The following is a 16,927-nucleotide window of genomic DNA, read 5'->3' as shown; positions in this document are numbered from 1 at the left end:
GTATTATAGAATAGAATAACCCTTTATTATAATTATAGAGTTATACAATGAAATTGTGGAGCGTCCCTTTAAAGTGCAGGATAAGTTAATATCTCAAAAGTGACATGCAAGTATGAAATCCAAATAAACATAAATACAAAATGCGTATGAGATAGTCCTATAATTCAGGCAGTGCAAATAATCGATGTGGTGTTACCAGGATATGTGCCACGTTTTTCCACAATCACATGGCCTTTTTCTATGCCTTGCATTTTCTGGTCACCTCGACTTGAAAATACTTATTTCCCACCATGATTTGCAAATAAATTCTTTAAAAATCAAACAATGTGATTTTCTGGGTTTTTTTCTCCCCACATTCTGACTCTCATGGTTGAGGTTTACCCATGTTGAGAATTACAGGCCTCGCTAATATTTTCAAGTGGGAGAACTTGCACAATTAGTGGTTGACTAAATACGTATTTGCCCCACTGTATATGTCGAAGAATGACGCCAATGCCTCAGCGGTTCCTATTATCCCATTAAATTTTTTCACGTTTCAAAATGCATGCATGGTACGAGTCGAAAAATATAATATTTACCATTAATCCTCAAACAAATCACTCCCGAGACAATCTTTCCTGTTTGTATGCGGTACAGCTTTCATAGTTCAAAAATCCAAGCTTGAATCCGGCTTAGACATGAGCGTGTGCAGTCTTCGTCTCAATACTACTAAATGAAGCTCGGCCCCCTATGATAAGGTGTGACGCAAAGAATGACGAAGCTTCAGGTCAATAGGTTATGAAGTCTATATTCTACGTACATTATGAGGTAATAACAAAATAGCAATGCACAGACACTAAGGAAACAAACTTTAATCAGCTTACTGGTTTGGAAAAAACATGTTACTCATTATTGAAAGAAAATAATCAGATCACAGTAACGCTGACAACACTGGCCATGAGGTAGGCGATGATGCACTCAGTGCATTTGCTTTTGATGATGTAGTGGCCCTTGCTAATTGTTTGTCATTTGTGCTCACGCTTTTTTTGTTTCAAAAATTCCAAAGGCTTATCCATTATTCCAGGGCGCTTAGTCTCCATGTGCCAAAGCAGCTTTGAAGACTTAATTGCAACGTTTACCAACTTTTGGCCAAATATTATGCAGACTGGACTTGGCTAGGCTTCTGACTCGACAGGTGGCCTTTTCCCTGTAAAAAGCTGTCTAAAGACGTCCGTTTTATCAGTCATCTTCGCTAGCGTGTGGTCTTATTATTTCCGGGAACAAATTTGATGCGGCTATCATTATCGAGGACAAGCGCACATAGATATCAATTGGAGTTAGCATCTACTTTTTTATTGCTGTGATGACATTTTTATCTATTGACTAATCCAAGCAAAACGACCGGACATACCCCATCCGCCATTGCTGAGGTGTTCCGCCGCAGCACACAGCCAGCAGCTAATGTTACTACTTACATTGACTGAAGCTGTGCTGCTACTGAGTTGTGTAAACACCCCAGTAATGGCGGCCACCACATGAGGGCATTGTCCACCTAGTTCTACTCGGATTAGTCAATAGAGTAGGCAGGCAGATTGGTGTGTCAAGGGACACAGGCAAGAATGTGGTTGTTAACAAATTATTATTTCTGTGCAGCCCGGTAGCATCTGCGCCACGGACCGGTACTCGGCTCAGTGGTTGGGGACCATTGATGTAGACTAATTATCTAACATACTTGGCCAATAAAGATTCTTGGTTGATTCTATGCAAGCACAAGTAAAAAGGTAGCAAAATATATTTTATTGCAGAAAAAAAAAATAAAAGGGAGCAGATTTGTCTGACCCAAAATTGCTAAGGAACAAAAGCAAGTGCTCAGTTGCTTGTTCGCTTTTTGAGCGAGAAAAAAAAAAAAAAAATTCAAGTCACGTTTGTTGTACAGTTGCGTTCCTCGGCGGCTTCGCGTTTGCCTCCGAAGCGTTTGAAGAAGGAAATAAGGGCGAAGGGGGCACCGGGGTCACCGGACCCAGACGAGTACGTGCGACGGCCGGCTCCCTTCCGGAACAATGTCCTCAGTCGGAAGGTGGCGAGCGGAGGTGGCGACCATCGGGCAGAGTCCACGGATGCCGAGCGGCCTCGGGGACCTCTTTCCCTTATGCTCTCATCCGCCTCCGGGCCGTCCCGTCGTTGCCGCGAGCAGGCCAGCGGGCTCAGGATGGTCCACGGCGAGTCCGCGTCGCCGTTGCGGGCGAAGAAAACGTCTCTGCTCATCGAGGGAGGAGTCCTCGGAGGCGATGGGGTCCGGGGGAAGATCTCCTCTTTGATGGCTTTCTTCTCGGGACTCTGAACCCCCGGCGCGGGGGTCCGGGCGGTCTTCCGGGACCTGCCGGCGGGGGCGCCTTCAGACAGGAAACTCCGCAAGGCCGACTCCAAACTGGACTCGCTTGACATCGGCAACTTCAGGTCGGACTTGCGTTTGGTGCTCGGGCGGATACTCTCTTTGCGCTCACGACGCTGTTCAGCCGCATCGCGCTCGCGATTCTCCTTAGTGGTTGGAAGAAAAAAGGAAAACGCTGGTTAAATATAGACTATTTTTTGTCGGGGCACCCCCACACACCCACCTGCACGGCGGTGCGAAAGCGCCGGCAGAAGGAATGGAAAATGGCGCAACATTCCTCCAGTTTGAAGCGGTTGGGGTCTTCGCAGAAATACTCGGCCACAGCGTAGCTCAACACGTCGAGCTCCCGCGCCGACACCTTTAGCGACAAAAGCTGCTCCTCGCATTGCTTTGAAAACCAAAAAACACCAGTTGGCGCATGAGCAAAGACATTTTGTTGTTTCCATCAAATAAAAAAGGGCTCCTCAGATTCTTGCCAGAACCTTTTCATTTCTTATTTCATTGAATTTTGCATTAAATATCTTTTATGCTATCGAAAGATACTATATAATTTTAATGGAATGAAAAAAAAAAATCAACTTCCGAACATTTTAAGATTAAAATCATTAAAAACAATTTAATAAATATAACAGTCATATTTAAAATGAAAATAATAATACAGTGGTACCTCTACTTGCAAACAGAGGTTAAGACACGCTTCAACTGGAAATTATTGCCGCTTTAAAAAATTCAGGATACGATAGGCAAAAATATGGCTGGCACTCTCAGCTCCCAGATTTTACTGTACGTAGCATACTTATAGCTGCTCTGCAGTTGTCTCAAAGATGTGCATAATGTATTAAAAACAAGAATAAAGTAAGAATAAAAGTTAATACACTCATGTAAAGCTGTCGGAACACGAAGGGTGAATGAAGAGGACGCTGGGATACACACATACAGTAGAGGTCCCTTAGCCAATTGGATGCCAGGAATGTTAGGCAATAGCCAATGGCAGAGCAGCTATAAGTTTGTTACGTACAGTAAACTCTGGGAGTTTTGAGTCCCAGCCATACTGTATTTTAGCCTATCGTATCCTGATTTTTATTTTATTTTTTTTTAACAAAAGGCAATATATTCCCACTGAGGCATGTCTTAACCTTAAAATTCTGTATATAGAGATTAGAAGTAGGGCTGATTGATATTGGAAAAAACTGATTGTGACTTTTTGGGTGTTTGCGATATTGAAACTAGAAGAATTTTCATCAGATGACTTGAATAGCTCTGCAAGACTTTGGTTGACTCACTATGACTACATTGTATTCATATGCAGTGGTAACTCTACCTACGAACGTCTCTACATACAAAATTTTCAGGTTAAGACACCTCAACGGGAAAATATTGCCTCTTGTTTAGAAAAAAAAATCAGGCTAAGAAAGGTAAAAATACAGTATGGATGGTTGGTAGTTGCAGCTCCCAGAGTTTACTGAACGTAACATACTTATAGCTGCTCTGCCATTGACTATTGCCTACCATTCCTGGCATCCAATTGGCTAAGAGGGACCTCTACTGTATGTGTGTGTGCTCCAGCGGCCCTCTTCATTTGCCCCTCGTGTTCCGACAGCTTTATGTAAGTGTATTAACTTTCAATCTTTATTCTTGTTTTTTTTTTTCTTTTAATATATAAATGCACAACTCAGATTTTATGTTCATTGTGCAATAATCTCATTGTAACATGCATTTCATACATGTTAAGATTCATTGTAATTATTATGCATTATAAAAAGATTTATGTCTGACTTTTGGGGGGCTTGGAACGGATAAGGGCATTTATATGGAAAATGCGTCTATTAACAGAATTTTCAAGTTAAGAAACTACTTCCAGAACCAATTAATTTCGTAAGTAGAGGTATCACTGTCATAGCATTGAATCAAGGGGGTTCATCTGTGAATGATGAAGATTGGTGAATATAAAAAAAGATTCAGGAAGCCATGTCTCTGCGCAATTGCTGCTTTTATGAAAGAAAACAAAAGTTAATCTCTGAAAAAAACAAAAAAAAAACAATCGCATATCTTGTGATGGGACTATTGGGCATGCGCACATTGTGATGGCGATTTTCAAACGATATATTGTGCAGGCTTATAGAGAAGTTCGTAAGTCGAGGTACCATTGTATTAACTTTTATTCTTTATTAGGTCTGAATTTTGGGGGGCTTGGAACAGATTAGGGCATTTACATGGAAAACCCGTCTCTACTCACGGAATTTTCAGGTTACGAAACTACTTCCAGACCCAACTAATTTCGTAAAAAGAGGTACAACTGTAAAGTGAAGTTTTTAAAATGGTGACCATGTCAAAAAAAAACATAGAAAATGAATTTGCCACTCAAATATATTACCATTTCATAGCTATTCCATCCAAAGCAATGCATCAGGGAACATCCACTTTTCTGAGGCAATTCTGGTTGTGATGTCACAACCTGAATTGATGCTCGTGCCTAGCTATCTAGCGCCGCGCAGGCTTGTCCATGTTTTCAAAATGACAGAACGCTCACACTGCAACAACAGAATTGAAAACACGCTATCAGACTGCAAAAGTCTGCAGCTCATTCAGGTTGTGACATCATCTTCTGCTTAGAGATTTTTTAGCGAGTGGCAAAGGAGAAAGACAAATTGGGATCTTTTTAAATTATTATTATTATTTTTTTTTTTTTTAATGCTATCATTTTAAAGTTGCTTGCGGTACAAATATTTCAGCACACCTTTAAATGAGGAAAAATAGTCTCTTTTGCAGTTACCTACCATAAGAAAGGGCGACATTTCCTGTTGGAAGTCAGGATGTCTCCCCACATAGAGTTTGACCTCCTCGAGCTTCTCGACTTGTCGCTCCAAGTCAGCCAGCACTTCTTCTTTGCAGATTCTTCATATTTATGCAAATCTCAGTGGAATTTGACCAAAATATCAGACTTCGATCTGGACCCACCTGGCCGCCATCCCGATGTGCTCCAGTTGGCTGGGAAAGGTCAGCAGTTCGCCGTCACTGTCCTCCGCTTGCTAGCTCCCCCCAACAGAAACCCCCAACTCAATCATTTGAAAATATTTTTAGCGGGAGAGAAAAACAAACCTTGGCGACATAGTGCATGAGGTTAACGCCTGGCTTGTTGGCTTTGGTGTCGGCCAGTTTGAGCAGTGAGGCCATCCGGAAGCCCATGGCGTCGGCGCTGTATCCGCCCTGCACGGGAACTCGCAGTTAAGTACAATTTTTTTTTTTTTTTTAAATGGGGAAAATACCCACAGCGTTCATGTAATTGCCAGCTTTCAACACAAGCCGTATGACGGCATGAAGATCATCGCAGTCCAGCAGCTCTTTGCGGGAAAATGGACATATTGGATTAACGCACGCCAACAGTCGAGCTCGGCATTTGCGTACCATTAGCCGCTTTGATCATGACGGCCAGCGACTTGTTAGTCTCCTCCATGAGCAGCGGGAACTCTTGGCGCAGGACCAAGGTCTTCAGAAGATCCTCGTAGCTAACAGGTTAACGCAAAAACGCGGTCAAAAAAGGTACTCGCTCAGCATGTTTTTGTCCAACTCACCCTGGCACCTTGACCAGCTGCGCCATGAACCAATCGGCCTCGGGCAAGAGCGACACGTTTCCATTGAAGGACAGCAGCGATTTCACCTGCGACCAGAGTGGTGAGCGAGTGGCCGGCGCCGACAAACCGAGCGGTTGGTTGCGGCGTGCGCCGTACCTCGCTTTCGTCGGGTAGCAGTTTGCAGAGTTCTGTCAGCTTGCCGCCGTCAAAGGCGCGCCAGTTTCCCCGGACAATGTCCATCACAAGTTCTGCCGCCGGCCTGTAGTGGGAGCCACCGTTTAGTCGCATTTTTGTGGGATTTCAAAAATGACAGTGGGGATTTTCTTTTACTCTTGTTTTTCATTTGGACATTAGACAGGTTTTTCTTGTCTTTGCACTCCCTGAATAATGGCATTTGTGTGTGAAATATATTATATATATATATAGCAAGGGCGTAGGTTTGGTCTCAACATTGGTAGGGACGATATAACACCATAACCTGCATGTACACTTTTTGCTCGAGATGGAACATTAATAGGACCGAACAGATTGTGTGAACGGGGGTCAGGGCTACATTTCTCATGACTATGAACCTAATTAAATGATACGCTTGTGTGGGTAGCTTGCGGCACCCCCCCCAAAAATACTTTAAAAAAAAAAAAAAATTTTTTTAAATGTACATAGTTAATTATGATTATGTTGTGTGGATGTTGTGTTGTGTGAGCAAAATATGAGGTTATGCAGCACCCCTGTCTCTCTAAGCAGCTTGTTGCTCATATTTTTCTAGTTTTATAGATTTTCCATCAGAGTTCATGACATTTCTCACAGTTAAATTAACGTTAACAGTAAAGATGTCCCGATCGATAGGGATGCCGATCACGTCATTTTCAAAGTATCGGAATCGGCAAAAAAATATCGGACATGCCTTTTTTTAATATATATATATTTTTACTTAGATCGTTTTCTAATTGTATTTAACGTTACAGACAAATTGTCTTACACTCATCCAGAGTAGTTTTGGCTTAAAGTAGGGCTATCAAATTTATTGCGTTAACGGCGGTAATTAAATTTTTTTTAATTAATCACGTTCAGTGATTAACGCATGCGCTGCACGACCCACTCACGCATTGTCGCGTTCAATCTATAAAGACGTCATTTTACCTATAGATAGCGATAAAAGGCAGCATATAATGAGTAGAGAGAATTTTGACAGCCTTTGGAGCCATTTATATGTGGCTAAAGCCTTACAATACCTCTCTCAGAAATTAAAAATAATGTGGGAGGCAATGTGGGGAAGAAAGGTAGTAGTTGATCATTTTCTTGAAATCCTATGTTCTTTCCCAACACAGAGAAGATATATCAATTGGTGCCCCTATGCACAGTCATGGTTGCACTTCCCATCATGCATTTGGGCAGAAGTTAAATGGCTGCAGTATCATTTACTGAAAGCTCAACAAATACACTAGATGGCAATATTTAGTCAGAATATACAAAGTCACATTTATCCTTTAAGAATTACAAGTCTTTCTATCCGTGGATCCCTCTCACAGAAAGAATGCTAATATGGTAAATGCCATCTTGAGGATTTATTGTCATAATAAACAAATACAGTACTTATGTACTGTATGTTGAATATATATATTCGTCCGAGTTTTATTCATTTTTTTCTTAATGCATTGCCAAAATGTATATGATCGGGAAAAATTATCGGGAATGATTGGAATTGAATCGGGAGCAAAAAAAAGCAATCGTATCGGGAAATATCGGGATCGGCAGATACTCAAACTAAAACGATCGGGATCGGATCGGGAGCAAAAAAACATGATCGGAACAACCCTGCTTAACAGTAGAAAACACAAACAGGAGGACACTTCTTTTTAAGCAGCTTCCTACTCGAGTTTTGCAGGTTAGCAAGTTCACACAGTTTAATGTTATGCTAACTGCGATGCAGGTCAGACTTTCAGTAGCAAAATTTGTGGTGTGTTCCCTACCTTCACAACATTGCCGTATTTTTAAATAACTTACAGTGGCTACTCCTGGCCGGAAAAAAATTTTAAATATTCCTCCTCTTCGAAGGGGTGGAGGAGGCGGTATGTTTTTTTTTGTTTTTTTTTTAACATGTATTCTTTTGGGGCTGTGTGTGTGTGTATGTCAGGGTTGGGTCAAGACATCAGCCAATGAAAACGTGCATTTGAGGGGAAAAAATAGACGAGCATATTCAGCAAGTAAAAAGTGGTAAATCTAAGTTTGAACATAATGAAAATAGTTCACTTAAAAATGGTAGGGTCAATTCTATCCTTGACCCTATGGGATAGACAATCTAATTGACCTATATAACTGAACTCATTGTATCATGCATATAGGTTGCTTAAAAGTTGGTGGGGACAATTTGAGCATCCTGAAAAGTTGGCAGTGTTATGTCCCTACTGTCCCTACTCCCTACACCCTTGATATAAAGTGATTACCTCTTAAAATATCTGAGGAAGATGCCAACGTTCATACTCTTTTTGGAGTCCAGAATGCTCATCTAAAGACAAAAAAAGGGACATTTTTTGGGGGGAGGATGGGCTAACACCGTTCCTCAAGACCTGAGAACCCCTTACCTGAGGCTGGGGCGGGTGGGCATGGGAGGCGGCGGCCTTGGCGCAGGCCCGCCGCTCCACCTGGCTGAAGAGCTCCTCCATGCTTCGGGTGTCCAGCACCAGCTCTCTGGGGGGCAGCTCTGACGTCCACACGTTGAGCTTGCCCAGCACGTGCTGGCTGGGGATGGTGTCCCAGTTCAGCTTCTTCATGGAGCGCTGCCGACAGGAGGGTGGTGGGGGCAGGAGACGCTGCAGCGGAGGAGGTGGTGGTGGTGGAGGTGGTGGCGGACCGCACCGTAAAAGAGGAGCTCCCGCAGACGAGATCAGTGCCGCCTCCATGGCACCTGAGGATGAGCGGGTCCTGCTTTGTGAAAGCAAAAGCCAGGCGCTCTAGCCAGATCTACAAATTGACAACATGTCAACATCAGACTCGCAATTGCAACAAGGAACAGTGTTTGGCGAGTGCTGAAGTATGAAGCGAGGGATGACCTTTCCGGAGCTTTGGGGAAGAAAAAGTTTGAAAATAAAGATACACTATAATATCGGTTACCGATAATTATCGGCCGTTAATGGCCATTATGACGTCACACAGATAATCTAGATTTGAAAAAAAAAAAAATCAATTGATAATGCAATCCGATAATTATATACTTGATTTAGCCTCCACATGTGTGCAACCTAAGAATTCAGCACCGCTGCCGCCTCAACCCCTCCCCTCGCTGAAGCCCCTGAGGGAGGAGGGGTTGAGGAGGCGGAGTTACACAACAGACACAGTTTGAGATAATGGCAGTGGCGTGGCTGGATTTGTGTATAAAAAAAAAATTTTTTAAAAACGACGCTCTCGCCATCTGCAAAACATGCACTGCAGAAGTTTCACGAGGCGGAAAAAAGCTTCCTCATTCAGCCCAAAGCAGGTGGTAAACTCCATCTAATGCTAAACACCGGCACGAAACCGATAGTCGACAAGTAGCAGTCTTCTGACTGAGCCCGCCGCTCTGGCCAGTCCTTGCAGGCCGCCGCCGCCGCCTTGCCCTAGGCGGGACGGGTTTCTCGAGCGCCTCGCATAGGGCGAGGCGGGTTTCGCGAGCTTTCCCCCACGCCGCGCGCCTCCGTCCGGAGCAGAGCCAGGCCCCGAATATGCCGCGGCGAGCCGGTCTGGGTGGGCAGATATCCGTTACGAACGTAGCTGCCGCCGCCAGTCCGGTTCCGCTCATCAAGCCAGACAGAGGCCTGGCGCGGGTGCCAATTTGGCGGCCGGACGGACTGAAGGGCACAGGCGGGAGGAGATTTTTTTTTTTTTTTTTTTTTTAACACAAGGATAAATTCATCCACGCTGCCGTTATTTTCGGCTTAACAAAACTCAGTCACACGCACGGGGATGCGAGCTACAACTCCGGCCTAATAATACTGCCGTGTATCAGCTGAGCTGCCGTAAAGCAAGTGTCGTGAGTGCCGCAAATGTAAACAAAGCGCTGTACAATGGATACATGACATCTCCCTCTTTTGAGTTAATCATTTTTACAGTGTGCAACAAAGCATATAAAATTAGCAATCACTTTTCAAATTATTTAACTTATTTGTCTGCTCAGTTACAGTCACAGTAGATAATAAAAACTTATTGGCACTCATTAACACTTCTCAATTTAAATAATGTTTTGAACCATACCTATTCTTGAATAAATAACATTTCTGACAAACACGTTTTTTTTTAGGATTAAGTATAATAATTTATTGCTTAAAATAAGGCTGTTAAGCTTATTTTCAGCTAGCTATTTTTCTTCCAAGAAATCTGAGTGAAATACATTTGAAGCACTGGCAGATAATTTCACTTATTTCCAATAGATTCACACTTAAAATTGACTAGTTTTAAGGGGGTGTGTTTTTGCAGTGTAGTAATGTTATATATGTTAGGAATGGATTACTTTCAAAGGCATTTTTGTGCAACTTCGGTTTTTAAGTAATTGTTGCCAAAAGTTTACCATTACACAATGTCATACAATGTCATTATTTAGATGTTGAATTTACTACTTGTTCACATTTGATGTTGAAAAAAAGAGTAATAAATTATATTTTTGCACAGTAATATTTTCTCTTGTGTATACTTTAAAATCTTACATGAAAGAATTATCGGCTTGACATTATTGGTTGGAATGAGGAGGAAATTATCGGTCATCGGTATCGGTTGAAAAATGCATTATCGTGCATAGGCATGTGCCGGTTACCGGTTTCACGGTTTACCGTGGTGTGAAAACGTCGCGGTTTCAAAACCACTAAAATTTTCCGTCAGACCGTAGGACGGTATTCGCTATTTTTCTTGTGTCAAAAATGCAGCCAGAAGCGGCTTGGCGCAGCAGCGCTCACCCCCTCCCGTTTGTTGCTGTGTGTGAGTGATGCTATCGGCTACACAGCCAGCTAACCCAAAAACAATTACTCCAAACATGAGGCGTACTGTTCTTCAATTTATTGAGCTCTCAAATCGTGGTAAGTTTAATATACAAAATGAATACATTTAAAATGTTGTACAATTAGATTTTTCCACGTGAGTAGCTTCCACAGATTAGCACCATGGAAAAAGTTCGCCAAAAACAAAACACACATTGTCCTTTCAAATTCAATATACAAACAAAGTAAAAGCTTACAAAGATGAATGTTAGCCTAGGCTCAGCTGGGAGAGCAACTTCGTTGAGTGTTACAGCGAGCCGCAGAGTGAGAAAACAAGCTTGATTCGCTTGTATGAAGGGGTAAAAAGTGATAGCATCAAAGATCGCTAATTGCGAACAATGATCTTGCCCTAAGCATAAATCCACGTTCGCTGGATCAAGGTGAGGTCTCACTCCCAATGTGTGTTTTTTTTTTTTTTTTTTTTTTTTTTTTTTTAGAATGAAACCTTTCCACAACAATATTGACATTTTAACTAACTTATACATTTTTACCTAACTTATGAATTCCTTATGTTCTTTTTAACACAAAGGCATGACATCATGTAGACTAGATTTGACACAGTGGCTGAAAATGGCGAAACTTCACTTAAGCTTTTCCACCCTAAAAAAAAAAAGTCATGCAGTATAAATTTTTTAAAAAATTATTCAGAATTGTTTTTACTTTATAGAAATTATTTTGTTCTTGCTGTAATCTTGTGCAACTTGAGCTGTGGTTGTGAGTATAGTCTATAAGTTATATTTATTTTAATTTTATTTCAAATATTTTTTTATTGATTATTTATTTTAACAATATATTCATGTTCCAATTTGCAACTATGGTCTGAAAAAAAAAATACTGTTCAATGGAAAAAAGTTTTTTTTTTTGTTTTTTTTTATAACCCATACATCTCAAAATTTTTGGGAGCTATAATTGCAATACAGTGATACCGTGAAACCGCGGTATTTTTGCTCACGGTTATCGTACCGTCAAAATCTCATACCGGCACATGCCTAATCGTGCATCACTATTTGAAAAGCTCGCAGTACCGGAGATTGCCGCTGGAAGCATGCGACAAAACAGAGCAATCGCTCATCGGCTCGCAATCTAAAATGGCCAATTTCACCATCCAAAGCAAGCTGCTACAAACGCCACTCGAACGTTTTAGGACTGCAGTTGTTGATAAAAATGTCCAGATGGCTACGCAGCCCCGACAGACACACAGACAGACAGACAATCAGGATCACCTCACGTCAAATAGCCGGCATGTTCTTTTCCCATCTGAAAACAAAGCGATCCAACATAGACGAAGACTATCCTCGGAGTTATTGATATGGCATTTTTTATTGTTTTGACATCAATTGCCTGAACATCACTGCCGCCTATTGATATGGCTAAAAAATCCGTTGTTCTGTCAGATTTTACACCCTATCAGAAATTTCTCTGCCCATGAGTGTACAGTGACACTGGAAGTCACTCACAGCACAGGGTGCAGGGGATCTTTTTTCTTTTAGTTTTTCCCATCCAAAAACAGCCGTTTCGGTCCAAATTTGTCATGCTCGCGCTTTTTCTCCATACAAGGTGTGCACAACAGCAGTACACACGCATGCTGGATAGTTAACGTACTACTACTAGGCTACTACAAGGACAACGTTCCATTTCACCTACCCATTTCTGCCCAGACAAAGTAGAGCAGTAGAGTGGAGGAGAAGGTGAAGGAGAGATGGAAGTTGATGTGCATGAGTAGAGGTGAATTGACCATCAACAAGGGATGTCCCAATTTTGATTTTGAATACTGATAGCTGAAAAAAAAAAAAACAAAACACCTTTTTACAGAAACTTGTGTTTTGGTTTAATTTATATATAGTTTAAAGTGCTATTTCTGACGTTTTATGATAGATAAGTGCTATAAAATGTTTTGCTCGCTCGCCAGTGCCCCAGTATTGTATTAGGTCTAGTGACGCCCCTGTTGAGAGTCCAACTGAATTTAAAAGAATGCTTATTCACCGCCACAAAAGCTTCGGGGGCAAAATCTGATAAAACACCGGCAAATGTCTTACCAGTACTGAAACACAACAAATCCAAGATGTTTTTTTTATGGATTTGCGGTGTTTAGAAACTGGTATTACTGGTACAGAACGCAGCATATGCTGGACTTTTTTTTAAGCAGGAAATGAGTTGAAAAGACGACACTGGCAGCTGACATGAGCGTTGATATTCCGCAGGCGAATTTGTGTCCCGCTAAACAACTACAAATTGTGCAGTAGTGAGATTGTGCCGACAGAATTTGCTTTGGTTCGCACTCCACTCAGACCTTCTTCAGATTCATCAAAAATGGTCGTTACCGTGTCGGAGAAAAGTGACGCACCATTATCGCGCCGAATCGAAACAATCGTAAACAATCTTCCTATTTTAAATTCCATCGAGCAACATTCTCTTTTTGCAACCCAAACCTACTTCTTAAATGGAAATCTCGCTGACGACCAAATATGATTGTTTGAAACTTATTAAACTCAACTCACCTGAATATTCCACAAACACAGCAGTCCGACAAATGAAGCCCTCGTTTGCTTCTTTGTAAAGTCAAGGTGAAAACACGGAAGCACGTGCAGGTGTAAAAAATTTGAAATTCTTACCGCCAATGGGATTCCTCGCGTCTCCACCAATCATATTTGGAGTTGCTGCCCCGGTTACAAGTTTACAACCTTCCATTGGTTAAAATTTCTCACAAAGCCCACCCTGCCACCTCTATTGAACAACGTCATTTAACCATTTCCCCCTGAAGGTTAAAGTGCCTGTGACAGCATTAAAACCTTGAATAGCATTATGTGAATTAGAATCATATTTTGAGACAATTCGACTATAACAACAATTTGGCAAGGCACAGATGACGAGAAATTAGTCTTTTAATCTGCCGTTTAGCCTCGCCTGTCACTATAGCGCTCTAGCCTCCCCAGCTGAATGATGACGTCATCAGGGTCACGATTTCATCTGCTTTACAACAAAACGAGGAAAATGCGACAGACAGCATCAAAATGTCACGATTCTTTCAACCTCTCTTCTCCACTATTTTTACAGGATATTCTTTTTATCCAAGTATTTTCTCCCAATTGCTAAATAAATGGTACGGTCATGACAAAGAACAGTATTGTGCTAAATGGAATATGAAATATTAAAAATGTATTTATTCAGTAGGACAGGGCAAAATTACTGCCTAACGGTGTTGGGCACGTTACTTTAAAAAAATAGTTACATTACTCACTACTTCTTCCAAAAAGTAACTGAGTAACTGAATAACTCTATAGTAAAAGTAACTAATTACCTGGGAAAGTATCTATTTCCGTTACTTTAAAAAGAACTTGTTGTATGTCAAAGAATTTGAAATTTTCCGAGCAGTATTCGAGTCAGCAGAATAGAGAAGAACAGACAGGTAGTTAACTTGTTAGGTGCTTCAGCAGATTTGAATTGCTTACCACAGATGTCGACAAAAGCTTTGCCCCGGGACATAAATTACACATTACATGCAGGTTCTTTCCTTTAATTTCGACAAACTTGAAATAGTGTCTCTATCTCCACCTCTTAAAGGACATTTTTTCTTATGAATGCTCTGCCATCTCGACCCTGTGCATCTGTTTTGCGTGTGTGTTTGCCGCACGCGGTTCCGGTTTGCTTGTGAAATCACCGGCTCTGATTGGCTTACCACGACACGTGACTCTAACCCTCAGCCAATCACAATCACTTCCATCGCATCTCTCTAGGGCCTGCATTCAGGTATGCTCGTTTCCCGACAATTCACGTCACCTTGATGGAAGCAGAATTATTGCTGGCTGACAGTGGGAGATGGGAACGAGGCTAGCATCAGGTGTAGCAAACACAGAAACGTTACCAAACTTTGGAAAGCATTGTCTAATTGAATGAGCAGGGACTAACAGCTTGGAGTCAGAAGTACGTGCGCTATTCTCGAACCTGAACACACCCCAAGTCTTGGATGACAAATCAACAGAGCAGAGAGTCGACTCGACACGGCTGGTAGTTTCTTCAGTTTATTCAGAGTAAGTAACGCACCGCTTTTGACCGTCAGTAACGGTAACGGCATTGTAATGGCGGAAAAAGTAATTAGTTAGATTACCCAGTTACTGAAAAAATAACGCCGTTACGTAATGGCGTTACTCCCAACCAGGGGTCGCGTTAACCGAATATTTTCCGTCGTTGACCGGTTTTTTAAAACGGTGACGGAAAAAACTCAAGTCCATCCGTCATTTTGACAGGTTGCAATTCACACCCCAGACCACAGGGTGGCGAGTGAGCATATTAATTAGCTATTGTTTCTCTTGATGCATGACGTCGTTGGCCTTACTCGGAAAAATGTCAAGGCAACTGAGTGTTTGCCTGGCACGGCCAAACTGTTCTCCCTGTATTTTTCAAACACTGAGAGAAATGTCTAGGACACAGCCTCTCGAGTAGGTACAAAATCAATCGACAAATCAGATTTTATTTGCGTGACGTGTTCTTCACGAGCAACGTCACTCTTGCGCGCCGAAAGTCGTCTCTGCAACAACACAGATGGCGAACGGCAGAGCCGAGAATATGCTCATTTAAATTCAGTTTTAAATGAGCTAAAACACATCAACACGAGACATTGACAACAGTCTGTCTCGCGCTAGCCATGTTGAATAAACTCTGTTTTCCTCGTATGTTTACTTCCGCGCGCAAATCCCTCGTCCTGCCCTCGTCGCTTTGCTAACGGCACGTCTGCCCGTCGCTGATTGGTGCACTCCGCTGTCTGTTTGCCTCTTGTTAAGCTTGTTCGGACAGAATATTAATTAAAAATGAATGAAAACTAAATACTATTGAATATGTCATTATCATTTTAAAAATGTGACGGGTAAAAATAGATTATGACCGGATTTTTATGACACTGTCAGTCAAAATGACAGACAACAAAAAAGTCTAGCGCAACCTCTGCTCCCAACACTGCTGCCTAATGATAAAAAATGAGGACTTCTTCCTCTCCCGGACGGTATTTTACGCCACCGAGTTAGTCCAGCGTTTGTCATTTCCCTACCCTGGCTTCGGAGATGGAGGAAAGAGCGTAAACAACGGTAGGCTGGCAGTGCTTGTCGCCGGGATTGAACGCTGAAAATAGCCCATTCTCGGTGGACAAACCGGCCAACGTCAGAGCGTGGAGCTGCTCGTGGTTAAGCCGGCGAAAGTGCATTCTCGACGGGCACGCGAAGAGGACTCAGCGGGCTGGATCGGCCAGCCCCCGGGGCGAGCAAGTTACAGCTCGTCGTTTTACTGCAGCCACGGCGGGCTGCCACTGCTCGTCGCCAAGCCAAGCGCATTGTTGGCTGGCACGCGAAGAGAACTAAACGGGGTGCACGACAAGCCGCCGGTCGTCGGCCGAGTGGCTTTCTCGGTGGACAAGGAGCATTGTCAGCCACAAAATGCAAGCCATCTCCCTATTAAAACGTGTGCCATGATCCCAGTAGTTGACATAATACAAAACATGTAGTTTCCTCACTTCCACGTAAGTACTATAGTCCCATAGTTGTCGGACTTTTGGCCAATCTCCGCGGTGAATGGGAACTTTTTGAAACCCAAAAAGGCTCACACGCCTCTCCCTGGTGCAGCATCAAAAACCTACGTTTGGCTGGCGTGATGCGAAAAATGAATTAATCAGCAAAACCGGCTGAATCCGCAGTCCACCTGCATGCTATAAAGCATTGCTGTATTGTGAGATGTTGACCCGGTGACGTCACATTCGCATTTGCCCTCAATCCAGGAAGTCATTCATTTTCATGGCGCAGGATTAAATAAATATAAAAATTGTTCGCTTCCACACACATCCAAGCAGTCCATTTCATTCGGGAGCACAAATACAGCGTGAAATATGAAATAAACATGCTTTTTGCCGTCATCGGCACTTTAACCCTATTCCTTACGAGAAAACGTATTTAATTAGGAAATAATTTCACTGTACAGTAATTGGATAGCATTTAACT

The 16,927-nt window shown here is 42.3% G+C and overlaps 1 protein-coding gene across 2 annotated transcripts; it reads right to left on the bottom strand.

Annotated features, from left to right (window-relative positions):
- Nucleotides 1-939: 939 nt before the first annotated feature.
- On the bottom strand, nt 940-16,900 carry LOC130906939 (FH2 domain-containing protein 1-like). 2 transcript variants are annotated; one of them, XM_057821692.1, is made up of 13 exons: nt 13,445-16,900; nt 12,591-12,724; nt 8,526-8,904; nt 8,388-8,449; nt 6,100-6,202; nt 5,944-6,029; nt 5,777-5,877; nt 5,642-5,712; nt 5,471-5,578; nt 5,330-5,400; nt 5,149-5,266; nt 2,595-2,759; nt 940-2,517 (listed from the first exon to the last, which is right to left on the bottom strand). In XM_057821692.1, exons 3-13 carry the CDS (start codon nt 8,841-8,843, stop codon nt 1,894-1,896), a joined length of 1,827 nt encoding a protein of 608 aa, XP_057677675.1. In that variant the 5' UTR covers nt 8,844-8,904; nt 12,591-12,724; nt 13,445-16,900; the 3' UTR covers nt 940-1,893. The 2 variants fall into 2 exon arrangements, with proteins under 2 accessions (XP_057677675.1, XP_057677674.1); XM_057821691.1 differs by lacking the exon at nt 12,591-12,724.
- Nucleotides 16,901-16,927: the final 27 nt, after the last annotated feature.

The sequence above is a fragment of the Corythoichthys intestinalis genome, chromosome 18, assembly GCF_030265065.1.
Source record: "Corythoichthys intestinalis isolate RoL2023-P3 chromosome 18, ASM3026506v1, whole genome shotgun sequence".
NCBI lineage: Eukaryota > Metazoa > Chordata > Actinopteri > Syngnathiformes > Syngnathidae > Corythoichthys > Corythoichthys intestinalis.
This window is presented reverse-complemented; position numbering and strand designations above follow the sequence as displayed.